The sequence below is a fragment of the Phalacrocorax aristotelis genome, chromosome 2 (genome assembly GCF_949628215.1).
Source record: "Phalacrocorax aristotelis chromosome 2, bGulAri2.1, whole genome shotgun sequence".
In the NCBI taxonomy this organism is placed as follows: Eukaryota; Metazoa; Chordata; class Aves; order Suliformes; family Phalacrocoracidae; genus Phalacrocorax; species Phalacrocorax aristotelis.
Window position 1 is genome coordinate 111,538,127 of NC_134277.1, and position 27,690 is coordinate 111,565,816.

At 42.8% G+C, this 27,690-nt stretch overlaps 1 protein-coding gene across 1 annotated transcript in view; it reads left to right on the top strand.

The window, feature by feature from the left end:
* The window catches only part of APCDD1 (APC down-regulated 1), a 31,717-nt gene extending 12,868 nt beyond the window's left edge, over positions 1 to 18,849 (top strand). Inside the window, exons 4-5 of the mRNA XM_075084685.1 lie at positions 12,131 to 12,452; positions 14,449 to 18,849. Coding sequence (XP_074940786.1) covers positions 12,131 to 12,452; positions 14,449 to 14,900 — 774 coding nt within the window. The 3' untranslated portion in view covers positions 14,901 to 18,849. The remainder of the gene's footprint in view (positions 1 to 12,130; positions 12,453 to 14,448) is intronic.
* The last annotated feature ends 8,841 nt before the right edge of the window (positions 18,850 to 27,690 follow it).

Below are 27,690 nucleotides of genomic sequence, written 5' to 3' on the forward strand. Positions count from 1 at the left end.
TTTTTAAACATGTCTTCCAAAAATGGAGTTTCAGCAGCTGCAGACGAACAACAGCATATTCCTCCTCCAAATTTTCCTTTTCTTTAATTAATTCAAACAAGCACATTGACTTTCTCTTTGCTTATTTGGGAGTGAGGGTTCTTTCCTAAATCTTCCTTGCAGATATCTGAGGTACAAATTATCTGACATGAGCTATTTGTTGTATCTGTTCCAGAAAATATGGTAGATCTTTTTCTGACCCTATGAAACAGAGACAAAAATCTTAATTTAATTCACCCTAGCTGATTATTTTTTCTGGTCAAGTCTAGCTGTCTTATTATGAGCTGATAGATAACATAGTAAGTGCTTACACTTCCACCTTGTAGTAATTTCATTACCATCAGAATGATCAAGTGTACTGTCAATCAGCTTTATAAAAATAAGATTCTTTTGTCCAGATCTGCTGTAATTTTAGGACATACTGGTAACAATTTTCCTGCTGGTCTTTTCTGCTACTGTCGTATCACTTTTACCCTCTAAACTATAATGTCTCTAAAATATAATGCTCAAATTGAATGGATCAAATCTTGCATAAAAGGTCTCTTTCTTGAGCTGCGTTAGCTAAATAAAATGTGAAGCACTGAAAACTCACATTTAGGTTCACAAAGTCCATTATCTCAGGCATGATCCAATCAATTCTGACCTGAGTGGGTGATATCTCTATGTGGAAGATAAGAGCCGCATCAGCCTGGCTGCCTGGGTCACCCTGCACACCGTTATCCCACAGTTCCACGTGTCCGGACAGGCAGATCCTGCCGGGGGGTACCCACGTGCTCCGATGATTGGGAAGGGTCTGCCACGTGGCTCCCAGGGGAGGCTTCCATATCATATATTTACAAGAACTGGGGGAGATGCAAAGCAAACAAGCCAACTAGTTATCCATTGGTATTCATGAAGTACAGTGCTTCCAAATAGGATTTTTCATAGCCAGGTCTTGGCAGAGTCTGAATCTCGAGGCTGAATTTATGACACTGGAAGCCCATTCGTAAGAGTACTGTTGGCTACAGAAAGTGCTGTTACTGTAGAAAGCACAGGTTAGCTCTGAGTACACCAAAATATGTACAGATTCCAGCTCTCCCTGATGAAACCACTGTAGTTTAATAAATGGGGGCCCCAGGTCCTGACTTGCAGGCCACTGTACGTCTCCCAGTTTGGCCAGTTATGACTTCTGGAGAGTTACAGTACCTCTGTTGCTCCTCCAACCGTTGCCTGCAAGGCCTGCTTGGCTCCCACAATGTATGTATACAGCATGTGGATTGCTGGGACACCGGTCTCAGCTGAAGCCTTCAATGGCAAAAGATGTGTAGGTTTATCACAAGTTTAAAGAGTGCAGCAACAGCACAGCTTCTCTTTATGTTTTTTGGTAGGTTCCTCTTGCTCAGATTTGATGTGAGATTTCTTTTTTCTCAAGAGAAGTTGGGCCAGCTGGTACTGGGCTTTCAGCGTGATATGAAAAACTGTACCCCTAAAAATGAGCCTTTGCCTCAGCTGCCATGAAAGACTTCTGGGTGTGGGTTTGTACCTAACCGTGAAGTTCTCTATACCAACAGGTTCGCAACCTGGCTGTCTGACCTAGTGTTTGCCAAATGTAGGAAGAATAGTAACAGAGATGCTTTTTTTTTTTTTTTTTTTAAAGTCCGGGCAAACATACCGCTGAAAGGTTATAACCCTTCCTCTTTGAACTCTTTTCCTTTTCTAATTGTTGCTCCACTGGGATCCAGCCGAAAATGAGTTTAAATGCTAAATTGAGTTTAAAACTACAAGTCACAGACTCCTCTGGAAACTGGACACCATGAATAAATAGAAACGTTAAATCAACTTGTTTTTTTAAGGTTTCTACAGTCATACCAAGAGGTTGGGGAGGCCAGGAAATTGCTCCTGAAGTGAATCAGGTGTATTGTGTGGAATCTTTCATTTAAGGCTTTTTTCATTTCCTTTTTATTTATTTTTATTTTAAACTTATAAAGGCCTGCCTAAAATAAGTTAAGAGGATTCACATTTTGAGTTAAATTTATAGTTAAGCCTCTATATAGAAGAAAGTTCCACCCAGCTCAAGAGTTTACACAGCCTGTAAGTTCGATGTGGTAGCCACATTCATTACTTATGTGGTTGAAATGAATGGTAATTAAAAGCAAATGATTGCTGGATATGTTAGGAATGCCAAAGCCACATGATCAGGACTTTAAACAAATAGAATTGGACCTTCTCCAGATTCCTGCAGCGATTTCACCACAGGATGGTAAATCAAAAGGGCTGTCCAAAAACCAGACAGCTTTATGCTGAGCTACAAATCAATAAATTCACAGATTACCATATCTCAAGTGTTCATACAAAATCAGGGAGCTTTTAAAAATATATAATATGTCATCTCTTAAGGCTTTACAAATTCTCATAGATAAGATCATACCTTACACGAATTCCTCCTGTAAAATATGTGGAAGTTCCTGAGAGCAGCTGATGAATATGTCACTGTATCGATTTATCTCAGCAGTCCTCTAGCCTTGCTCAAGAAACCAAATAGAACTTGCTGATGAGAAGGGCTGAACAACTTTGATGTCTCTTGACATTGTGAATTTATCAAGGGATTCAAGCTATTGCACATGCAGCTCCTTTAGCCAGCATGGAAGAGCATACGGGTGAACTGCCTGGCCATCGTCGCACGTGTTATACAAAACATTCCCGATCAGGACAGCACCAAGATGCTCATTGGTCATAAAATCACACCTTATTTACAAAGGCATATAGGGACTTGTAGCGTGAAGGAAGGCTTGAGTGCAGTATTCATTCAGTATGCAGAAGGACAGAAGATGTTTTCAGAGATATCTGCTCTAAAACTACAGGAAATGTGTACAACAGCGATACTGGGACACTTATTTTGCCTCAGCAAAAACTAATTGCCTCAGCAGTAGTGCTTTGTAAACAAAGAACTCCTTGTGCTATTTTATCATCTGACAGAGTAATGGGAACGATCAGAGCAGGGCTGTGATGACCGGTCATTCTTGTTAGATCATTATTTAGGAATAAGGCTGGAGTGGTCTGGAACATCACAAGAAGCCTAAAATGTGCTAGGATAACCTTCCTTTTGCCTTTGCCATGCTCAAAATTTGCTGGCCACACACTTTCATTATGACATTTTCCCTTGAAAACACAATTCCAATAGACTGATTCCCTGTTACAAGTCTATTCACCACTGGGAGCTGACTTCCAGCAGGACCTGGCATTTGCAGTTAATACAGATTTAATGTACGGAGACTGGTGCTTGGGCTTCCCTTTAGCAAGGTGGTGAAAGAACAAAGTGTGCAAAATTTTTCATCCTTTTCAAAATTTGAGTCTTCATCTCTTTGAAACTCAGTGACTTCGTCTATAGGGGAATGCAAGGTACTTGAGGACTTCCCAGGAAAACGCGAGTGTAAGTTAATAAATAGATGTTAAACATGTGAAGTGCCTCAGAGAAATATGTAAAACATTATCTCAACCAAAAAGTTTAATTTTGGAGGACAAAACCCCTTTGTTTGCCAGAGTAGTGCCACTAGACTTCTAGTTCAAACCAACACTTGAAGGGTTTCTTTTGTTCATTATTACTTGCAAAAGACTCTTGGTTAGGGAAATTATGAGGGGAGCAAAGAAAGAACATTCAGAAGAATGTTTAAATAGGTTAATTCCAGGTTTATGAACAATAACAGTGCATGCGATGCACGGCAGAGATAAGAAGAAGCAAACAGCTTCTAGCTGAGGCTGGTCCTTGCTGCGCTCCGCAGCGCTGTTGGCTGTGGCCGGGCAGAAGAGTGTTCCTTTGAAGGTGACGGTCTGCACTTACTGCCTACACCAGCATTAGTGCCAGGCAAGGGCTGAAGCAAAAGGGTGCTTTTCGCTCTCTGTGTGAACCTTCAAAAGCTAAGCATTGCTTTTAAACCCTATTCATCTTTGTTAACCATCACTGTCTGTTCTGCAACTGCAGTAAAAGCCTTCCCCAACACAAACACAGTATCATGGATCAAAATTAACTATTTAGCCTAGCAAAATAAAACATGGACCTTCAGATAGATATGTATCTAAACTACTGACACCTTCCTTGCTGTTGGCATCTAACCACGATTGCTTCATCTTTTGTAGGAGGGGAGGGAGGGCTCACTAGTAATACTGCTACGTGGTTCAGAGAGCTATATAGGTTGCTTTTTAAAGGCGTAATAAACACATAAGGCAGCTTTATTTTGGAATATTCTGTTCCTCAAGATGGACATTCAAGCTGTCCCTTTGGGTTTTCCAGGAATTTTTTGTTGCTACTTCCCAAAATACTCATGTCACCATACATTAATATAATTTTAATGGGATAGATGACATGCAAGCACATTCATCTGAGAAAAAGGCCAGTTTTCTCTTTGTTCTTGTCTTTTGCCCAGACAAAAGTAGTTTATATCAGAAAAGAACAACCACAAGACTTTTGTATTTCAAGTTGGTTGTGTTTATTTCAGTTTTATGCTGGGTTGTGCAACAGAGTCAACATCATAGATCAGACAATTGTGTAATGGTAGCGCCTTTGGATTCCTTCACTATCTTTCCCTTCATGGGAGCAGTTAATAAAAACCATTCCTCAATATCTTAAAATATATGGTACGCATTTGTAGATAAATCTGAACCTATCTCCACCCTCCTTCCTGTTTGTTCCCCAGCAAAAGAAATCCCAAACTGACAACCCTGCAAAGGAGTTACCACTCTCTCCAGCATTTCACTTGCTTCAAGATTTTTAATTAAAGTTTTAAATCTTCACTATTCTTCATTCCTTTTGGCAGGCTGAATTATAACTGTGTCAGCCGTGCTTGTCAACTCCCCAGAGCCAGCCTAATGCACATTAGCCAACTCAGCTTCATATGAGGTCATGGAAAGCCTGCAAGTTATCACTTTTGCGGTGCAGAGAGATTGTAGCCATTTGTTAAAGCGTTGTCTTGGTCTGCAGTTATCTAGAGCGGTGGAGGAGCGGAGCTTGATACTATACTGAGCAATTCATAAAAGAGTCCTTTCTGTGGACTCAGCTCCTTGGCAATGCGAGGCAAAGCCATCCAACATTTTTTGTTGCGTTGGAAGCATTTCCTTGCATTGACATTCTCCCAAGGGTTTCCCTTTGTACTACTCCTGGGAGCACTCAGTTACTAACACTAAAACCTGGCACCTGGTTTTCTCAGGTGATGAGGTTCAAAGCATCGTGACCAGGCATGCCTCATTCCAGTCCCATCTAGCCCTGCCTGTGACACACAGTATTCAGGAGGGTGTGAGAGATCATTGCTAAGTGCGTCTTTCCTTTCCCCTCTTCTTCAGTACTTTCGCTCATGGTAACATGTGCATTCACATGTCAGGGGTTTCCCACCCCAACTTCTGTGACTGTCGGACCCTGCAAGACCTCAGGCCACCGGTTAGGTCTGTACTGCATGCTTTGTTCAGGCCTGAGCCTGCGCTTGAGGAAACCTGGCACCTGGTCCCTCATCGCATGCCTCCCTGCAATGAGGCTGTGCTGGGTGCTAGCCCTTGCTATTGCAATATCATATAGATGCAACCTGTCCTCCTTTTCATCAACCTTGAATAAAACCTGCTTTTTGCCATGCACTGGTAACCAGTGCAAATCAGGGCTGGCCAAAGGTGGTTTTATATCAGCTGAGATCCTGGCTTTTCCAAACAACCCCCCCTTGCTACAGCCACCAGGCCAGACCCGGGGGCTCAGACAGCAGTAGAACACTGTAGAAATATTATTAATGTCAGTATATGACTTGATAAGGCAGGATATTGCTACAGAAATTTGAAATCAGTGACTTCACCAGCATGGGGTTATTGTAACCGAGTGTGGCAGTGCTGCCAGCAGCCCTAGAGGAGGGACCAGGTCTAGCTGGCAGTGGCGTGGGGGACAGGGAGGGAAGGGCATACTTAGAGTAGCCACATTGAATATCTGGGTTTGAAGAAAAGGTGAAAGTTGAAAGGCCTGAGCCCCAAGGGAGGCGTTACAGAAAGGAGCCACCACTCTGCCAAGGGTTTGAGGCTGGGTTTTGGATTCACACTGGCATTGCTGGAGGGGGAAGAGGAGAGTGAGGAGGAGTCCAAAGGTGGCTCACCTGATTGTGAAGAACATGTGTTTTTTCATATTGCTGAGGCAGAGCTGCTGCTTGAATCTCTTAACCTGGTTGACGTATAAGAAGGCTGTGTCCACTGTGCAGTGGCTCCAGATAAAAGTAGAAGGAGAAATGATTTCACAGAGTAGTTTGGGAAACTGCTGTGTAATTTCATGCAAGTTTACAGACCCTGCAGATGTAAAACAACCTGCTACTGAGAAAACTAATCAGGTTCACAACTTCTCTGAATTGTCTGCTGCTTCTCCTTAGCCCAAGTCAGCTCTAAACAGCAGCAGTCCCATGCCTGCCCCTACCCCAGGCCTCCTGTAACAGGAGTTGCCATATTTTTGGGTGAATTAAGAGCTTACTGTGCATCGCCACCTTCTGTGCTTTTGTCTTAATGTGTCTGCTTTGGTAACATACCAATTCTTTGCAACTATAAAAGATGAGAAGAACCTGTCAGAAAATGGTCAAAATTCTCCATTAAAGATAACAAAAAATCCCCTAAAATTTTTTTTTTTCATTTTTTGAAAAGAAACATTTGCTTTTCAGAGAAAAATTGAATACCAGAAAACAAAATTTTGCTTTGTATTTCTTCTCCTCCAGACTGTCTCCTCAATGAGAAATTTTCCCATGTCCTTTTTGAAATAAGAATCTAATGAAAAATGTCACATTAATTTTTCAGTCTGTTCTGCTAAGAATACACAGCATCTCTCAGACTCTAAGTAGTCTGAGCAATGAGTCTTCCTTTAAAAAACAGTAAGTTGTAGTTGAGATAGTTAATTTTCCATTATGTAAATAACCAAATATCAGAACAGTCATCTATTGTAATTCTACAAGAGAAGGTTTGAGTTACAGTTTAAGCTGTTTCAAATAGTGGTTTAAAATTTTTGGATTGAGATACAGATACATTTTCAGGATCTAAAAAGTAAATAAATAGATATGTGAGAGAGCAAATATGTTTGAACAAGGTGTTTAGTTGAAAATAACGATATTTTCAGCCTCCTCTTTACTGTTAGTGCTTGTTTGCTTTGTCCCTAAATACAACTTGCAGTATATCCTGCAGGTCCTCTCCTTGATATTAAGCATTGATTTCACCTTCTGCTTGAACCATAAGGAAAGGGTAGATCTTCTGTACATTTTGAAAAGGGTTTGGTCCATAGATGTCTTATTCTGTAACAACAGTATGAAAATAGAAAGGTGGTCAAAGAAAACAACACCTTCCAAAAAAGATCTTTCTATGCGTTATTCAATGCTCATTTCACCATTGCTCAGAGGGCATCCCAGTTGCATGACAGTTTTTTGGCCTAGGCCATAAAAAACACTATGAATTGATTAGAGGCAAAGTAGTTCTAGGCAGCCACAGAATCCCGTAGAACGTAAGAGAAAATTAAACAGTGCTGAGAGAGTTTATGTTTCTGACTATCCACAGCAATTGGGAAAAAGATCAAGGAACCTCATACTTGTTTGCTTTTTTTATTAGAAACCTCCCTGCTTGGCTTTCAGAGCTCTCTGGCCCTGTTACCACTTCAGCTGAGGCAGCAGGAGGGAGGGATAAGGAAAAATGTCGGTGGAAATTTTCAGATCACAAACTGTTTTCTCCCCAACTACAAGAACTGAGTTTCCAGCCAGACATTCAGGCTTATTTCAGCCCACATGGCCTCATGGATTAATTCAGAAATTGGCTTTAAAGAAACACCCGGGAGGGCAAGGAGCTGGAGTGCCATCGATTTGGCATTGCAGAGCTGCAAGGAGGCACCCTTCATGGGAATGGGAAGGGATGCTCTAGTCATTGGGCAGCAGTCATTTCAGGGGCTGGTCCTTCTAGCAAGACCTCACCATTAAAAATATTGCATTGTACACCTAAGATGATCAAAACATAGAACAGATGTTCATCCTGCCCGCTGCTCATTTTATTGCTTTTTAGTTTATGTCATGCCCAAATGAGTTTTTTATTAGAGAGTACTTAATCATGTTTGGACTCAAATGTCTTCTGCCTCTGTTCCCTATTTTCTTTGAATGTCTGTTTTTAGAAAATAATCTTTCCCTGAGACACATGGAAAGGGAATGATTTGCAAGGCCTTAGCTAGTGTAATTAAGAGCCAAGAGCAGCCGACCTGAAAAAGTAACAGTGAAAAATACAGTCAATTGTTAAACATAAATTAGTCCATAGTTAAGTCCAATTGCCTCATAACAAAACTAGATCTTTTGTCCATTACTTGGACAAAAATCATACTGAGGGAGTTTCATGTGGCATATCCTTCCACTAAGAAGTTCGTAACTCTGTGAAAGATAGTATCACAGCAAAAAAGGGTTTATGAAGGCTTAGAGTCGAGCACTGGTCTCAGGGAAGTGATGTGTTCAGGGTACATCTGAAAACAGGACTGATTCCAGACCTCCTTCTTGTCCATTCACTAGACCTGAGAAACAACAGAGGAATCCCACAAATAGCCATGGGTGACCAAGAAGACAACAGGCTGGGTTTCTGTTTGGTTTTCTTCAGATTTTGAACAAGGGCAACAGAAAACACTGGTTCCCAGGTTAAATTGCCTTGGCTTACAAACTGACTGTGGAGGACAGGCTCCTGAAACACAAATGTGAATATAAACGAAACCACCCTGGCTGCCCCATGCTGTTCTGCCAGGGTCTCCTCTGGGGGATCATGAGAGCTTTCAAGTTCACTTTAATAGAACAGGGACTGTAGCAGAAATTGTCTCCTACTATTGACCAATCCAGCATATATAAGCTATGTTTAGTTTTATAACAGTGTCTTTTCCTTGCTTTCTTGCTTCACTTCATGCAAATGGACAATCACAGCAATAATGTTACTGTCATCAGTGCAGTTAATTAGCCCTTAAAGCATTAGTGACGCCAGTCTGCCCCATGGCAGGACAGCCGTGCTGGAGAAATGAGTGCTTGATAGACACCAGCATCTTCCACAGAGCAATCCCTCCGCCTGGATCACTGCAGGTGTCCATGCAAGGCAGAGGCAGCATCTTCTGGATGTTCATCTCCAAGAAGACAAAGTGTTATTTCTACTACACTTCAAAAATGTGCCTTTCTTTGGTGCTTTGCTTGGCACTGATGGAATTGCACACCTCATCCAACAGTCTTCTTGCAGCACCAGCAGTGCTGCCTGGGACAACGTGGATGCTCAGCTTCTGGCATCCCCATTCATGGCTGGAGCTCAAGGGAAACAGGGCGACTCTGCTGCTGCCTGAGATGTGCAAGGCAGTCTCCACCTTTCCCCAGCACCAACTCATTTCCTAGCCATTTATAAGTCAACTGCCCCCCCAAGCAATCCTGAGCCACAAACCACCCAGTAAACCAGACTGCTTTCTGGTGAAAATGACTGACGTCCTCTGAAGAGAGCTAGGGATTCAACAGACCGGTTTTGTAAGTTGCAAACAAGTTTGCATTTGAAATCTGGTGCGATTCTGTTGCAGGCAAGAGGAAGGGGGACACTGGACTTCTGTCAGATTGTATTTGAAGGTGTATTCTAGGAATAGAGCTACACACATATTTTAAAATAATAATTATTATTTTTAATCAGATCCAAGTCCCTGAAATTTCTGTCTGCTTTCGGACAGCTCAGTGTCTTTATTTAGCCTCCTACCAGTCCTGTCCCAGGCAGAAGAGCTGTAATTGTCTGTGTTGCTATGAAATGAGGTTAAGTCACACAGGAAGGTCACACAAGAAATCCAGAGCAAAATAGGAAACATAACTGGTTCTTCTCTTGACCATCAGAAAATCCAAACTGAAACTTGCAATTTCAGAAAACAGCTCAGTTTCAGAGCCCTTATGCATTATCTGTGCTTTCAGTGTTCAGGAGAACCAGATGTTTTGCACCAGCCTCAGCTGTCAGTTACTACAGCACAAATCTGTGCTAACTTCACCAGTTGCAGTTAAATTACTCAGTGAAATGTTCTTTGTATTTTCACTAAGATACTAATGGCCCTTGCACCTGCTTGCAGAATTCAGCTGAAAAATGTATCTTAAAATTAGTTAACAAGCTCCACAGGGGGAAAGAACTGCATCCACTTTAATAGCATGCTGACAAATGGTTTCCAGAAGACCATGTGTTTTAGGATGGAAAGACCCTCCAGAGGTCACCAAGTCCAACCTCCTTCCACCTCAAAGCAGGGCTGTTGGCCAGCACTGGTTCACATCAACCTGAGTTACATCATTTGCAGTTATTTTGCACAGACGATTATTCTACATCCCAGGGATGTAGAACAGCAGACTTCATTGATTTCACTGACTTCTGGTGTCTGTCTGGCCCAGGGTGGAGGCATATATAAATGCTGTTTAATATGTGTAAAACGGATATATTGTGGGAGTTGTACATTGATTCTCTGAAGCTACCTACGGTCATATTATTGGAGAAACGCGGGGCACTAGCGAAGGTTGTGTAAATGTCACCCCTGAAGTGTGCCATGAGCTGAAGGCAGTGAGTGGAGAAATGCTGACTCCACTGCAGCTCACGTGGACTTTAGAGTATGAGCGATGAATATGAGCATTTACATTACGGAGGGAGCTCACAGAGATCTCAGAAAAGAATGCTGGAAAGGGGTGCAAAGAATAAGTATTTATATAAATCTGTCTCCCTGACAGCTGTGTGGGGAGCTTCAGTTCTTAACTCAGTGCACTCTGAATTACACCTCAGGAAAACACCTTGCAGCTTGAACAAGGATGTCTGTAACCCACCCCATCATCCCCCTCTCTCCAGGAAGGATCAAGTGTCCTTGAAAGATGAAGGAACAAGTTGTCTGTGTGGTGCTTGCCTTTCACACTGAGTATGAGCCTACATACAGCTCAGACTGCAGCCCCTCTGCACGTCACCAGCCAACTAAATAGAGATCCTGAGATGTAAACAAACAGTACATCGCCATCCCAAAACAGGCACTAGTAGAACAGAAAACACTGCTTTTACCTTTTAGGGCAGCATTTATTCTTCTTGATCTAATAACTTTTCACAAATTGAGCTAAAAAACCTAGTTTTGTAATCCTTTATTGGTCCATGAAATTTACTTCAAGTTTTAGCAGAACAGAGACAAATGCTAACGTTGCCATCTCTCTTGCCATTGAAAAAGTGAAAAATACAGTTTGAAAAGAGACTAGCTAAGCCAAACTCTTTTGCCAAGAAGATAAAACCTTGCACAGGCAAGGCCTTACCAACAACGTACAGGTCTCTAGTTTCAGTTTCTGATGTCAGGAGGTGGAAGCCTCATCATGAAATTCCCCTCCCCTCCTACCACAGGCATGGAGCCTGCACACCCCTCCTAAGACACCCCCGGCACTCATGGATGAGGCTGGGGGTACCCGGCTGCTTGAGGCTGGTGCTTGGCTCACAGCGGTGGGCTGCTGTGGAGCCTGGCAGGCACCACAGACCCCATTCACCGCGGCTGGTGGCTGCCGGCTGTATCATACATTTCACAAGCTAGTGTTAAGGCTCAGAAAAGCTGAAAAAGTTTAAAATCCCTGGTTACTGTTCTCCTAGGCTGCTACCCAACTGAAAAATGTACTTAGGACACCTGTGTCCACCTATGGTACCCAAAGTTAACAACTAAAGGGAAAACAGATGCAAAATAAGAGCTCAGCAAATGTACTCATTTCTAAGACAAGGGTTGTGAAGTCCCTATCACAGTAAATTACCATCTGCCAGCTTCTTGTATGATTTGAAGGATAAAGTCAGCCTTTTCTAGGTCCAATAAAAAGCCGAACTAAAACATTCATTTCAGACAAATGCAGATGAGGGAATTAATCTCCTAACTCTGCTCCTGCTGTGCAGTATTACCCATACAAAACCAAATGGCACCATGTTTCAGGTGCTTTGAAGGGTGAGAATCTGCAGGAGAACATTAAAAAGATAAGAAATAACAACATACTCCTTAAAATGTTGAGCTGGTGTCACTGCAACATGAAACAGACAGCCTCATTCTTTGCCCTGTATCACAGATAATGCCTAATGAGGGTTTCTCTCTGCTTCATTTCAGAACCACGACCGCACGTGCATTGCGTGCAGAATCATCTACCGGTCAGACGAGCACCATCCTCCCATCTTACCTCCCAAGGCAGACCTGACTATAGGGCTACACGGAGAGTGGGTGAGCCAGCGCTGCGAGGTGCGACCGGAGGTCCTCTTTCTCACTCGGCACTTCATCTTCCATGACAACAACAACACCTGGGAAGGTCACTACTACCACTACTCCGACCCCATCTGCAAACACCCCACCTTCACCATCTATGCCAAGGGACGCTACAGCCGGGGAGTGCACTCATCCAAAGTGATGGGCGGCACAGAGTTTGTGTTCAAAGGTAGAGTGGCTCGCTACAGTGGGGGCGGAGGTGGTCACATAGTTAAGGACCAAAGCAAGAGTTTGCTCGTAATGATTTGGTTGCTGATGATTTAGTTCTGTTGTTTTTAGGAGTTAGTCATTTTTTGGGAAGTTCTCAGGCACTGTGTGAACATCCAGCCAAACTCTACAGCTGCACGGTATTTTGCACCACTGAAGCAATACTCAGTTGAGGCAGAGGTCTTTAAGTACAGCACAAGAAGACAAGATTTCGCATAATTAAGTCTTGCAGTCCAGTGGCCAGACTTCAAGCATCTAAGCAAATTGCCTGAGATTAGATCTGTGTCCTAGGGCTCCTTCAGCAGAGAGAAAAAAGCACCTTCAGAGGGCATGTCAGGTCCTATGTGGTATAAATAATTTTCTGGTGAGGACAGGTACAGCAGCAGCACGTGTCTTTTCGTCAGTGTCCAAGGGACCCTAGAGCAAGTAAGGATGTCCCTAAAGAGAGCTACGATTAATCCCACCACAGTGACGACTAGATGTATCTAACCAAAACCCCTCGAGTACTTTGGGAAGCAGCGCTCGGTGATGACGCCAGCTGGGTCCCTGTGGCTGAGAATTCTTCCTTTGCAAACAGCCCCCTAGCACCCTGCTTAGGAGGAGCTCAGTCAGTTTAACCACTCATACAAACAAACATCTCCAAAACACAATGTCCCACCATGGCACCAGCCCCAGCAGAGCCTCTGGAAGCCCCAAGCACTCTGTGGGCTCTTCTCCTTACTTCAGTTACCATGTGAGAAGCATATCGCTTCTTGCATGGCTCCAATTTAGGAAAGTATCTAACTATAAGAAATACTAATCTGGGCTTTTCATAGGAGGCAGGAGCCTGTCAGAGCTTTTGCTCTTTAGAGAGGCAGGCAGCATGCCCCAGCTGAAGCTCCTGGGGTGAAATGCAGTTTTTGCTTGAATTTCTTGTTTATGGTATCCCAACTTACCTTACAGATCAAGGTCACTAATTTGGTTGTGGCAAAACTTTTAGGTTCAACTTCTGTAAGTTACATTTTACACTGGCTAGGGTAAATAATGTGAACCGTGGAGGTATCGAGTTGGATATCTGTTTATAAAGCCTCAGAATAAAACTCCCAACAAATCTTACTGTAAAATGACCTGCAAGAGAATTTGGGATTTTGGTGTGTTGAAAGGCATGAGGCTGGCTATTTGCTTCTGCTTTGGTCAGTAGCAATCCATTCAGATCCCCTTTTCTTGATATACAGTGTCAAATGCACACCAGGAAAAATCTCTGTTCAGCTTCCATAGGTTCATTCAGTTTGGCTTTTCCCAACTTCTTAAACTTGGCTGAAAAAGAAAACTTTATGTGCCTTAAGCTCCTTTGATATACAGGCAATTTGGAACTGCAGAAGCTGCAGCCACTGTTTAGATATGAGAAAAAGCATATCTCCATAGTTCAGCAATACTTTATAATTCATGAAAAAAAGGACAGGTCATATAGGAAGGTAGCACAGCTGCGGTGCTTTCCAAGTTTTCCAGTTGGAACTAATTATGTCATTAGTTTTATGGGATAACAGATATTAAAAAATGATGAAAAATACATTATAAGGAGCCCTTCTTATGGATTAATAGAGATGGTAATAAAACATAAGTAAAGTTTTATTGTTTCCTCTTTTACCTATCTCCTAATATAACCAAAAGGCTTCAGCTGTAGAGGATTGTCTGGAATTTATGAAAAGCTCTGCTTAATCTCTAGCTGAGATATGTGGCCATCAGGTTTTCTTCAGCTGAGTTTGTGTATGTGCGCGCGTTCTGTGCGACACGCAATTAGGTCAAAGACATAAAATGATGCAAATAGCTTTGCTGGCCGCACCTGCAATATGAAAAAATTTATTTCAGAATGAACAAGGAGAGAGAATTCTGATTTCACAGGTACACCCCAACCCACACGCTGTCTTTGCTTTTGTTTTTTTTCCTCTACTAATAGCTCCTCTCTTCCTCTCTTACAGTAAATCACATGAAGGTCACTCCCATGGATATATCCACAGCCTCCCTGCTGAACGTCTTCAATGGGAACGAGTGCGGAGCACAGGGGTCCTGGCAAGTTGGGGTTCAGCAAGACGTCACCCACACGAATGGCTGCATTGCACTCGGCATCCGCCTACCTCACACCGAGTACGAAATCTTCAAAATGGAGCAGGATGCCCGGGGCAGGTACTTACTGTACAATGGCCAGAGACCGAGCGACGGGTCCAGTCCCGACCGACCAGAGAAGAGAGCCACTTCCTACCAGATGCCTTTAATTCAGTGTGCTTCATCAGTACCCAGATCTGAAGAGTCACCAGAGGAAAATAAAATAAGGCTGTACAGCAGCAGGGCACCGGAAAAATATCCCAGCACCCCAGCTCTTGCTTTGGTGTTGTTTATTTGTACTGTGTCATATTGGGACATTCTCAGCTAGAAGTGAAAAAAACCTTATTTTTCATGACTACAAAGCCAGGATTCCACCAGACTGGGGGTTGTTTTTCTTCCAAAAAAAAAAAAAAGGGACATTTATTTTCTTGATGCACTTGAATGCCTGAGAACTGTTGTTCTTTTCCTTATTTCCCCCTCCTCCTTGAATCCCGAATGGCACTCGTTTGATGTTTGTGCTTTGAACTTCATCCAGTCTGATCCCTGGCCTGACATGACTGCACAAAAGTAATTGCACTTTAGGACTGCAGACTTTTGGGGGGAGGGAGGGGGGTCTCCTTTTATTTTTATTTTAACTGCTGGGGTGAACATTATGATCCTGCTTCAGTCGTCTCTGCCATTTTACCATTGTGGTACTCTTCTCCCCAGTGCTGGGTTTCTCATCAGAATTTATCTCTGGGGAAGGGCTCGGTGTCGTGCCAGTACTGTGACACCGGCTTCCCCCTCTGACTTCACAGCTCTGATGTAGATATGTATATAAGGAAGAATTCCACAAAGATTTATCTTGTCATTATCTCACAGCTCCTAACACAAAAAGAAACAGCAAATCAACAGCCCTCCATCCAGATAGTGCTGAACGGTTGATATCTCTAATTTAAAAAATATTCCGAGTAATTTAAGCTATTTTTACAATCATTAAGTTGTAAAAATAACCAGTGGTTTAATATTCTTCTCATTCAGTTTCCTTAGTGATGTAATTGCTTCAAGGCCTCCCTTTGTACCTAGCAGATAGTTACAGCCAAGCCCCCTTAAAGCCAGACAGAAGTAGCAGATACACACAGAACAGGTAAGTTGCCAATACAAGGCTGCAGGAACTTCTGTTTTTGTATTCCTGAGGCCTTACATACTCCATGTGCAGTATTTGTGCCTTGGATTTTGTGTCAGCCAGGTGGACAAAGTAAAGAAGCGAGTGGGTTCTAACATGTTCTGCGACCCTATTTAGCAGCATATTTTTAGTAATGTGATCTTATGTAGGAACAAGTAAAGCACACGTGGCCCCTAGTAGAGCAAGAAAGCAGGCAGAAACAGACCCATATCTATCTGAGACACTGGCACAGTCATACCAAAGGGAGGAGCAAGAGCTGCACAAATGCAGCTGCCCCCTCCCTTTTCTCCTTGCTAGGCTGTCCCAACACATACCATGGTTTCACTGAGCTTAATTCATCTTTGGTTTGGGGAGACACAGCTGGGAAGGTGGACAGGCAGAGCTCCTCAGAGTATTCTTCAACAAGAGCCTGCCCCGGAAACCCTTGGGTTTCCTCCTGCCTTGCAAACACATCCTTCTGTGCAGTGATGTGAATCAGAGCAGTCTCTGGAGCCAGTAGGGGAGATATTTAAGGCCAGCAAGGAGATACAAGGTCATAGACGAACCATGTTCTCCTGCTTTAATGGAGAGTGAGCTGAGGGCACAGCTTAACCTTGAGGCATTTGGGCCATGCCTTTTAATGATAGACATTTGGCTCGCAGGAGGAGCAGGAACCTGTGTAAGAAACATAACGAGTAAGGTCATAGCATTTCTTCATCAGTATCAGCAGCCTCTAGCTGCCCAGTCCAGTACTAGGGGAGAAAAAAGCCTTTAATATGTAATTTTCAGCATCACAGGAAAAGTATGTCTTGAATGAGAGTCTTTCAGCTTTACATAGGTGAGTCGCCATACTGTCAGCTATAGCAAATGCATTCTTTGAAAACATAGTGACAGCATGGACCTTGCTAGCAAAAACGGCAGGAAAAAGCCATTCAAGCAGCAAATGGCTCTGCTCAGGCTCCCTACCTCCTCAAAGTCTGTGCCTTCCTGACAGTTTTTCCAAGCTAGTATCAGCCTCAGATTCACCTGGTTTTGAGACAGCAGAAGGAAGGGGAGAAGGAACAATATCATAGGCTTACTGCTAGATCAGATCACATCTTTCACATTTCTTCCTCAGACAGATGAAAAGTCACAGAAAACTCAGTCAGGAGCAGAGCTCAGGGTGGCTCAGTGGTCACCAAAGAATGCTCATCCATCCACCTGATGTCAGATCCTCCTTCAGCCTGCTGCAAGGAGCTGAATGCCAACTCCCCATGACAAACTGAGCCATAGGAACAACAGCTGCTCTGATCAGCATTTCTTGATGGTTTTCTACGCCACACAGTCAAACCTACTTGAAGAGTCAGTTCTGGATTAGTTGCTGGTAGGGAGGCATCAGGAGCAGTTTTTACTAGAGGGTCAAGAAGGAGACACGATGCCTTTGAAAGAGAAGCTAGGAACCAGTAAGTAGTTTGATTTTTCTCTAGCTAGAATTGAGTTTTTTATTCAGCAGACTTACATCTGCATATCTCCACCTGAGTTACTGAGCTATTACAAGATAGTTAAGTACTTTCAAATACTAGCTTCATTTCTGACTTCTGCTTGAGACACAGTGGCATGAGTGAATTCATGTTAGTCTTTATTTATGAGGAAGGGTATGGCATCATGCTCCTCAGATCACGTGAGAGAAGCTTCTTGCACCAACATCGACCATTTCCACATTAGGTGGTCTCATCTCTGGAAAAACTAACAGTAGCTAGGAGTTGTCAGACCCTCTTCTTTCCCTATGCAAGGGCCTCACACGACTCAGTCCCAGCTGAAATCTGCACATGCTTGCGATGCAGGATTGGAGCCGAGAGCAAAGGAACTTCTCCACAGGCACAATGTTCTATACTCATCAGGGCAATGGTCTACAGTTTATTAGTGCTCTGTGGCTCCCGTGTAAATTACTTAATGTCAGAAATATTACAACAGTTTCAGGAGAAAGACCTAATTCTTGCCTCTAAAAAGCACGTTCATGTCTCAACTGTGTTCTGAATCACAGACCTGCAAAGATCTACGTTTTCCAAGGCTTACCGTTACATGAAATGCAAACATGACACAATGTACAAATTGTACAAGAACAGCGATTTTTTTTTTGTCACCTAGAGATAGTTTAAAAAGGAAGCACTTGAAAAAGGCCTTCATAATGCATCGCCAGAAATCTGATTTGGGACTCCTCTAGTTTATTTGTAGTGTTGACCAGAAACATAATTTTATGATCTGGGTTCTTAGTATATGCTGTACCAGCTTCCCTCCTTGTGCCTATATGTATTTTCTTTACTTTTCTATTAGCCAACAGAAGGAAAGTTGGACAAAGATATAAGTAAGTCTTCAGAGTGCACAGTTTATTTGCCAATCTGAGCTCTCTGCAAGGCTTCTCCTAGGCTACAGGCACAGAACTAGGAGCTAAGCTTCCTTGATCTTTTAGTTTCATCACACACTAAATTAACTGCTGCGCAGCACCGTATATATTTGTGACACAATATATTCCATTCATTTTATTTCTCCAACCTGACCTCATAAGCTGTCAGCCCTGGTGGCTAAATAAGTTAAGCCGCAAGTAGTTTAGCAGTGGAAGACCTACAAAATGAGTCATTTGTCCCATATCAAAATGCAGAAGCTTTAAAAAGAAAATAAAATAAAAAAGAAACAATTCTCTTCAATAAGTGCCAATGTTGCCAGGACAGGTGAAAGTTTTTCCTTCAGTAATATCCTACTCGAGGAGCCACCTGACAGAAGAAATGGTAATCTGATATTCTTGGGCAAATTGTTTTAACAGGTTGTACTGCAGAAAAAGGACAAAAGGGCCCAGGAAAAAAAAAAAAACAAGCGTTCTTGCTCTGTTTCTATGCCATTTACATATTGTTCCTGCTGCCCTGGGGTAGAATGTCATTTTTATGAACAGAAGTCCGTATTTTAAGATATAATGTCTGTCTTGCTTGAGTTGGAATGTGCTTGCTTAAAGTGCAGAATTTTTAAAAAAACCTTATTTTTGTAAAGTTATGGAAGATATTTTTCTTCTCAACTATGTTCTAGACTAAACTGCCAGGGAAGTTTAAGCACTTGTTAAACTATTAATTGAAATAAAAAAGCCTAACTGAAACACAAAGGATTTCTTTGCCTCCTATACATGTTAGTTTTTTGTGTTGACTTTCGACCTGTAAAAAATTATAGATGTCCCAGAAAGCAATAACCAAAAATCCCTCTGTTGAATAACCTGTGCACAGAAAAGCTCATTCCTTACTATATACACAACAAGACGTTTCTGCATGAGTATGCATCACTAGAAGCAGCTCTGATGGATACAGCTGGGATGATTTAGGTTTCACAGCACATCTTCAGGTTCTCTGAAGGAAGTGGGGCCTGGAAGTGCCCAGCGAGTAACAACTGCATTGGCTTGCAAGGAGAGTTCAGTCAGAGCAGCTGTTTCAGGACAAAGGGTGTGGTTCAATAGAAACAAAACATTTTTTATAAATGAGCTGTAAGCAAACAAAACAGCGTTGCTGCTCTGCTATTCCATCTCTCTTGCTCTAAGGGCTACAACCTGGCAGCGGAGCAGGGAGGGATTAGAAAGGACACTTCTCAGAGGAAGAAAAATCAACTGAGAACAGAAAGAAAGCCACAGGATAACAAAAAGCATCTTTCCTCAGTGCTGTGCAGTTTCACTCCTGCCTCACTTGCATGAAGAAAGAGGAGGTGAAATGCAGTCAGTGAGACTTCCACCACCACCATCAAAAGCTTGGGAGTTGACCAGTTCCTGAGTTTTCAGAAGTGACTCAGGAGATCCCTGAAAGATGAGCTCAATTTTCGGGAAGCGTGCCTTAAATTACAAGGCACTCCAAATACAGTAGCCACAGCCTGTGAAGAAGTGGCATCTCTTCCACACAAAGTGGTGGGTATGGATGAATTTAGGCATAAACAGATTCTACATGGCATAATTTATTCACTCCTGACACAACAAGGCAGGCTAGGTATTAAAAACTAGCACCACTCATTCTGAATTTTATAGGTTCATTAGTTTTCCATAATTTTCCCTCTTACTACAAGTATTTGGCAAGAATTTTTTCCTTCTGGTCTTCTCTTTAGTGCAATCACTGTTGAGGTTTTTTTTTTTTTAATTACTATTTGCTGCCAGCAATCAATACTAATAAGGAAATGAAGAAACGAAATACCCACTTCACTGCTGAATCAGGCAGAAACAAACACGGCTGTGAGGAATCAAACCACGAGTACCCTCAACAGTTAAGGAAACAATGCTGTTGCCCTGAGCAATTCTTTATCAGGCACCTTCTCTCCATCCCTTCGTCTTCCCAAGTCTGCTCCAGGGTACAGGACCAGTCCATGAGATGGATTCTAGCTATGGTGCTACCAAGCCCCAAGGACAGTAATTAACTCCTACGTGCCTTCCAGTAACGGGAACCGCACGTGACCGCTGCCTCAAAGCGGACAGACATGATTCCCAACATCCTTTTCCCACGGGAACATCGGTCCTTGTCCACTGCCATTTCCAAGACAGTCTATTGGAAAACGAAGAAGCAAGCTGTGCAGGGTAGTGCTGTCTTCAAATAAAGAAATGAAAAAAGGTTACACTTGGAGTTGTTTGGAATTCTATCTCCTAGATTAACTCTGCTGAATTCTGCAATCCCACCCACAGGAAAAAGCCCCGGATCAGACCTACGTACCTTCGTCCAGGGGACAGACACTTGCTAGACAGGCACATGCATTATGAATTTCTTTAAACAAACACCAACTACTGGATCGCTTTTCTCCTAGCGCCAAACAGTAGCCCGAGGGGCCCCAAAGATAATCAAAACAATATACAGACATCAGCTTTATTAATTGCCCTATGAGGCATTGCTGGAAACAACCGTATCTTCAGGCAAACACAATTAGGAGTTTCATTGCCCTAACCAAGAGACCCCGAGCTCTCCCCCACGGAGCTTCCGCAGCCCCCCGTGAGGGCGGCCGGTGGTTTGGGGGCAGCCACTGGAGCCGGGCGGGCGGGGAGCGCTTAGGGCCGAGGAGACATTGCCATCTGGCGGCTGGAACCTGCTGAACGTCGGGTCTCCTGCCAGCTTCCCCCGCAAAAAACCAAAGGTTATGCGGTTAGGGGAGCGGGGAGACCAAGACCGGCCAAGCTTTAAAGTTCAGTCCCCTTGATCGACAACAATAAGCAGCAGCAGCGCAGCTCAAGTTAAACAGAGGCCAGGCGTGCTTCCCCTCGGGCTGATTATAGCATCTGATTTAGACTCCTTGAGAGGGGTGAGGTAAGAGGGTGGCACCGTCACCCCTCATGAAAGACAGAAAGGATCATCACAGCCTGGGTAACTGGGCAAATTAACAGGAAGCGTGTATTCCCTACTGAGCCCGTGGTTTTAGCACACAGAAAATAAGACATGTAAAACATCTTTAAAAGTTTTCTCTGAGGATTAGACAAACACTACAGTTTCATTCCACATGATGCTCTTTTCTTACACCATCGGTGGGAGCCGTAGCAATAAGAGGAATTACAGGAACTATGCTCGGAAGAAACCTGAAGTTACTCTTTCAAGAGTTAAGAAATGCCAAAATGAAGCTTTGCCCTCTGCAGCTTCCGCTGCAGCCCCTTCTGCATACCCAGTGCCATACGATCAGGGCAAAACCTTTGCAACCTATACAATAAGCACTAAAGGAATCTCTTCTCCACACTCCGTAAGGGATACCGGGGAAATGATTTCATAGCCTAAGCTGTACCAACCACTTCTGCAGGTTTTGTTTTAAATTAATACTAGAAGGAAAACATTGTTACTAAACTGTAAAATTTGCATTGCTTCAGCGTATTTCTATCTGTCCAAAAATGTATATAAGTGGCAACTGGAAACAAGATGATAAAGCTTATATGTAAGTACTTTATTTATGGAACTACCATAAGATTTAATGAGTAGCATCACACATGCATGAAAACCGTTCTAAGAGCTACATAAACTCTCAAATACACTATATATGCTAAATAATAATACTACTTTTTGTCAGTCTGATTTTAAATCTTAGACTATTATTGTCTTACCCTACTATAAAGAGCAAGTGCTTCAGCTTCCACAATCCGAACCAGGACCAGGAGATAACCATCAATGTACAGCTACACAAAAGGGAGCACATAGGCCTTTGTGGCCGTGAGGCATGAGACAGAGGATTTCCTATAAAAATAGCTTCGTTTCTTTAAATCTAAAAATGCTTTTGCATTGACAGCTGAGATCTTTGCACTTCACAAAGGCAGCAGCAAATGCTTGCGGATGTTGGAAATTCACCTTGTGTCAGCATCCTGCCGCTTAAGCCTCATACCTCTTTGAAGGTCTCTAATACTCGCAGAGGCTCAGAGTGCATCTGGCAGAGGGTTTTGGACAAGGTGGCTCCCATTTGCCAAGAACGAAGGAAGTGTTTCTCCACCCAGTCGCTCTGAAAATTAACAATTTTAAAGTAGCTCAAAAATTAGGAACAGTGAACTGAGGAAAACAGATCAGTAGGGGTAACTGAAGCAGTTACAAGCACATGATACAACGTGAAGTCCTATAGTAACCCAGTCCTCTGTAATCACCAGTTTGCATGCAGGCACCCCAGAAATATTTCTGTTCACAGATCAGATGTAAATATGAATGTACACAGATGCATACAACAGTTTTGCCTAACCCTATTATTACATCTGCCCACAGGGGAATTAATGTTTGTGTGGCTCACCTGATGAGCCGCACTGCATGCATAGAGTGCCAGAGGTCATGCCTTGCTTTCCCCACTGCACTCTCAGAGCAGTGGCCAAGGGGATCAGGAGGCCCCTGTCATTGTGCTGCTGGTTATGTTACCGAAAGTGTTTACTTTTGGTTAGCCGCTTCATTTCTACACCTCTAGTTCCATAAATGCAACTTCTACATAGCTCTAGAAGTGGGCTCATAAAACCACAATTAGCTTCCTTTTTAAAATTACTTGTCTAAGAGAAGCTTTGAGGTCAGTTACAGCTCCTCTGAAGATCAGATTCCTTCTCCCACCCATCTGCAGTCATGAAATATTAGTATTTCCGAAGTGCCTGAGCAGAACAGGTGGGAGAAGTGAGGATGTATATATGCAGGGCTATACTTTCTTCCAACTTCTTTTAGCATTTCTTTTTTAGCATTTCTCATCCCTTCATTAGCATTTTCTTCCTGTCCCGCCCCACAACCGCCCCATGAGCTTAATCTGGTGACAGCTTGAGTTTTCCCACCGCCATGCCTGCTACCTGCTCCCTTGTAACACGCTCATCTCAGCCACGTTGCTGACAAGTGCTTGGCTACTGCTGGCAGCTGCCACAGTGTTTGATCTATGCCCATGCTGAGAGTTGGCAAGCACGCCAGCACCAACTGGTCCAACAGCAGCAAGCAGGACAGGTATCTTTCCAGCTCGCTGTGCAGGCTTGCCCTGGGTGGGAGCACCAATTTAAATGCCTTTCATCTCAGCTCTAGTTTTCCTTGCAAATGGAGTTAGCTGGTATCTGTGAAACATCTACCTCTCTATCAAATGTGGCTTGAGTTAGATTTCAAATTCACACAGGGAGAAGGAGCACAAAGATGCTGCAATCACAAAACCTTGTCTCTTCAATAAGTTACGTTTTTCCACAAACACACTGACCTTCCTTTGCCATTGTAATCCAGTTCCTGTGGAGGCACGATGAAGAGATAATTTCACCCAATCAGGAAAGCAATCTGTTCTGATTTTCTTGAAGCTGGGATATGAAATGAGAGGCCCAAGGGATAAAATATTTCAAGGTATTATGCAAGTAAAGTCTGAAAGCAGTGCCATGAGGTTGAAGGCTGCATTGGAAATCCGAGGTTAGACAATCCTGGGCATGAATATAATGAAAATCTTTCTCCTGGCATTCTCCTGTTTATAAGACCGGTCACTGTGTTTGAGGCTTTACACCCTGAGGTTGGAGAGAAAGTCCTGTTCCCAGAGAAGGCCACAGCAGTTACCAGCATATGTCTGGAGAGAAGGCAGCACACGCAGGCCTTTCTAACAGCCCAGCTGTCCTGGGAAGACACAGCCATCACCAAAGCCGCTTCTGAAGCAGTTTAACTCCCTCTTCTCACAGAACCACAGAAACACTTAGGTTGGTCAGAAAAGACCCTTAATCATTGAGTCCAACCATTAACCTAACACTGCCAAGTCCACTGCTAAACCATGTCCCTAAGTGCCAGGACCACCTTTTCCTACGATACTCCCTTTTTTTCTTCCTTCACTTGACACAAACCACTCCGCAGTTCCCACGTGATATGTGGAGCAGGAGCCTCACATTTAAAATTTCAGAACTTCAAACTAACCTGAGCTGATTATGGCAATCAAGGAAAATTAGCCACCGCATGAGCTTCCACCTTCTATGAAGTACTCCATTGTCAAAGCTGCACTCTTTTAGTACCTCCAGTTGCAGCCCTAGAGGGCTATGTCTCTATTTGACCCAGGGTTCAAGTTTTGTTTTCTGTGGACTTACCTCCTAAGCCTCTCCAAAACATGGTTCTAATAAACTAGACTGTCCTACGTAATGATTTAAAGCAATGCCTCTCAACCATTAAGAAACAGAGTCTTTATAATTAAGGTAATGACTAGATTCTCATTATTAGTATTCCTCAAATCAGCCCTCATACCAGTGCAGAGGTGTACTGCAGTCTGAAAAGCAGTAGTAACAGCAAAGCATTTACTAATTTGGAATGAAAACACATCAGTGAATTTAACCTCTGTAAGAGTCTACTATTGCTGCAGCACCTTTGCTTGCAGGAGTCAAACACGTTTAGGTTTTAAAAAAAGAAGTCCTTGGCTCTTCTAAAGAGGCGCCTCCAAAAATCAGAGCGTAGCTGTCTCTATCATCTGTATTTGGACTACCAAAGTAGCAATGAAAAAATGTTTTACCACTCCCATGGGTAGAGCAATATATACCACCACCACCACAGTAGTTGTACAGATTCAGGACTGTTTGTTTTCTTTTACTTGAAAAGTACAAACAGCACTGGCTCCACACAAATTTTTTTGCTATACAGACACACTTTTATGTTCTAAGACTACAAATGCAACATGCCCAAATGTTTAGCATCTTTCTTCCTCCCCGCTACTGTCTTTAGCAGAGGCCAGGCATTATAATCCCAGTGGTCACAATCTACCCTTCAACACCCCTCTAACAGCCACATTTTCTGCCTGTTTAACAGGGCTTCAGGAACAGACAGGGCTACAACTATCTTTAGGAAGGTCTTTTAAAAGCCAAACTTGAACAAGGCTCAAGGAAGGCCTGATGGGAAATGGGATGGAGCATGTGCTAGAGAAGAGGAGCTGTGCCTAAACCACCCCTTCCCAGTCATTTGTCCCAAGACTTGTGCCTCAGTTTCCCCATCTCTAAAGCCAGGATAAACCATCCTTACAAGGCAGACTGAGACACCCACAAAAATTGCTATTTAATTATATCCACTCTGAGAACAGCCTAGACAGTGATCACCAGTGACAATCCCTCTGAATTCACCTATGCACATGAACCTGCACCAGCATTAGTGGAAAGATAAACTTTCAGGAACATCCTGAAATAAATCATTCCCAGACTATGGCATTTTTTTTACACACACCCCCAGAACTTGGACGATAAGTAGACTAACTTAGAAGTAAAAAACAACTCTCAATGCTTTTTTTCTTAGACGCAAGTGTAAGAATTAATAATGCAGAGTAAGAATAACTATTCCAGTCACCTTTCATTTAATTTTTCACTTACTTCAAGTGTCTGACTACTTAGCTATAATAATAGCTGTCTGTCTCACGCCTCTGTGCCTCAATACCGTAACACCCTTTAAATCTTTCCTAAAGAAGAGGGAGGGGGAGAGCAGCATTCCACCACTGCCATCAACAGAAGTAGCTACTATTCCCAGTATAAACAGGGATTCAATACCCCGCTGGTGGTGTTATCAACATTACATAAACTGGTACCAAGCTTTAAATAAAATGGCACTTTTAGCCACTTTTAGGTGGGAGATGCTTATACAACGATTTAGTTAAAATCTTTCATCTGCTACAAATTATATTTCATCCAAACCAGTTCCTAGATCCAGTTCACCATGCAAACACACAAACCGTTGTCCCAGGAAAGGGGAAGAGGCACTGACCCTACCATTTAGCAGTAATGACAAAGCCAGATAAAAGGTAAGAATCAATTGTTTTGCTTTTGCACAAGACCTCATTTCTACACAGCTATTTGTCACCTAGAGTGCAAATAAATAAAGGTGACTGCATCAACATTACCTCTGCTTATACACCCCTATCAGAATAAAAAAACAACAAACCACCACAACCGACCAACTTCAATCATAACTTGGTTACGTTATTTGAGTGCCCTGGAAAAGTACAGACAGGAAATAAAGAAATCAGTCTCATTTAATCGTCATTAGTTTCAGTCCTTCCTACAGGAGCTCAAATCCTTGTGAAAACTCACTCCTGTATATAGCCTCCCCTCTTGTCCAGTGTTGACATGTGCCACCAGATTAAAGCTGCCACAGAAGCTCAAGATCAGCAAAGACAGCTTTCCTGTCAGCAGCGGTCAGTGCCACACAGGGACATGCCTTCCAGGACGTACCCCACAAAGCCACTCAGCAGGAACCAGTGCAGAAAGCAAAGCGGTGAACTGGTAGGTTCACAGCAAGATGGCTAAAAAAGCAAGCTAGAGAATTTCATCCCACCTGTAAACATGAAGAGCAGGGCATTTTGGCATTGCAGTAAATGTTTATTAAGGTTGCTCTATAACTGTGGAGCTCTCAATCCATCTTTTGCCACAGACTGAGGCAAGCGTTTGCCCTGGCAAGTCAGTTCAAGCATAAACACCTAGGGACTCCAAACAGGGAAAAGAAAACACTTTGTCACGATGACTATTATAAATCTGGCAAACCATCAGTATTCCTCAGTGTTGCCTGGATTCAGGCACCTGCTCTTCATTCCAACACTGAATCTTCATCCACGACAGCTTCATGCTATTTACTAGCAGTACCTGGAAGCAGGGTAGTTACACTGCCTGCGAGGTGGCCTAGATACATCTATTCACTACCAACAGTCTACAGACTTGTACATAGTCAGGGAGAAGTTCCAAAATAAAAAGGACACTACTGCATTTTTAGCGGTTTATTAACACTTCAACTTTTAATATCTTTGAAGAAGGCCTGAAAGATAAGTTTTGCTTATTGACTTTGTCTCTCCCCCTTTGACAAAATGTCACCTTCCACCTCCTCCCTCCACCCTCTCTCCTCCCAAAAGGAAAATGAAGTTTCAGGCTAGTGTTTGGTTGCTTCTTATATGTAAATTGGCTTCAATCACAGCAGCAGAAGCATGCAAGCCTGGGCAATAGTGTTTGTCAACAGCTTTTAGAGAATGAGTAGATGTGCACAAATAACTTGTGCATTGAAACAATTAACTTTTTCTTAAATGAAATCCATATATATATGTATATATTTTCAAGTGGCTTAAATTTGGTATGCAGAATTACTACAGAAGCTATATTTTCTATTTAGCTAGGCTTTTTCTCCCCCCCAAACCATCATACTACCCTTTTTTAAAGTGCTATATTCATAAAAACTTTAAAATACTACTTTGATACCATATATTTGTTCCATCTTGCCCTTTTCAGAAATCAGAAGAGCAACCTGCAGTGAATATTTAACGGAAGTTACACATTTAGCCTCTCATGACTTTATGGGCATCATCGTCTGATCGTATTGCTAGGAGCAGCGGAGAGGCTGTATTTCCCCATGCTTACATACACAAGTAAGCAGGCAGACAAAGCAAGAAGTTCTAACCATTTCAGGAACAAAGACAAACAATTTAATCCATATTACATAATTCACTGAATACAGTTGATCTCATCCAAAGTGACTCCTGAGAGCAAAATAGTTTTAGCATTACATTTTATATACAGCTATGAAGGGATTACTGG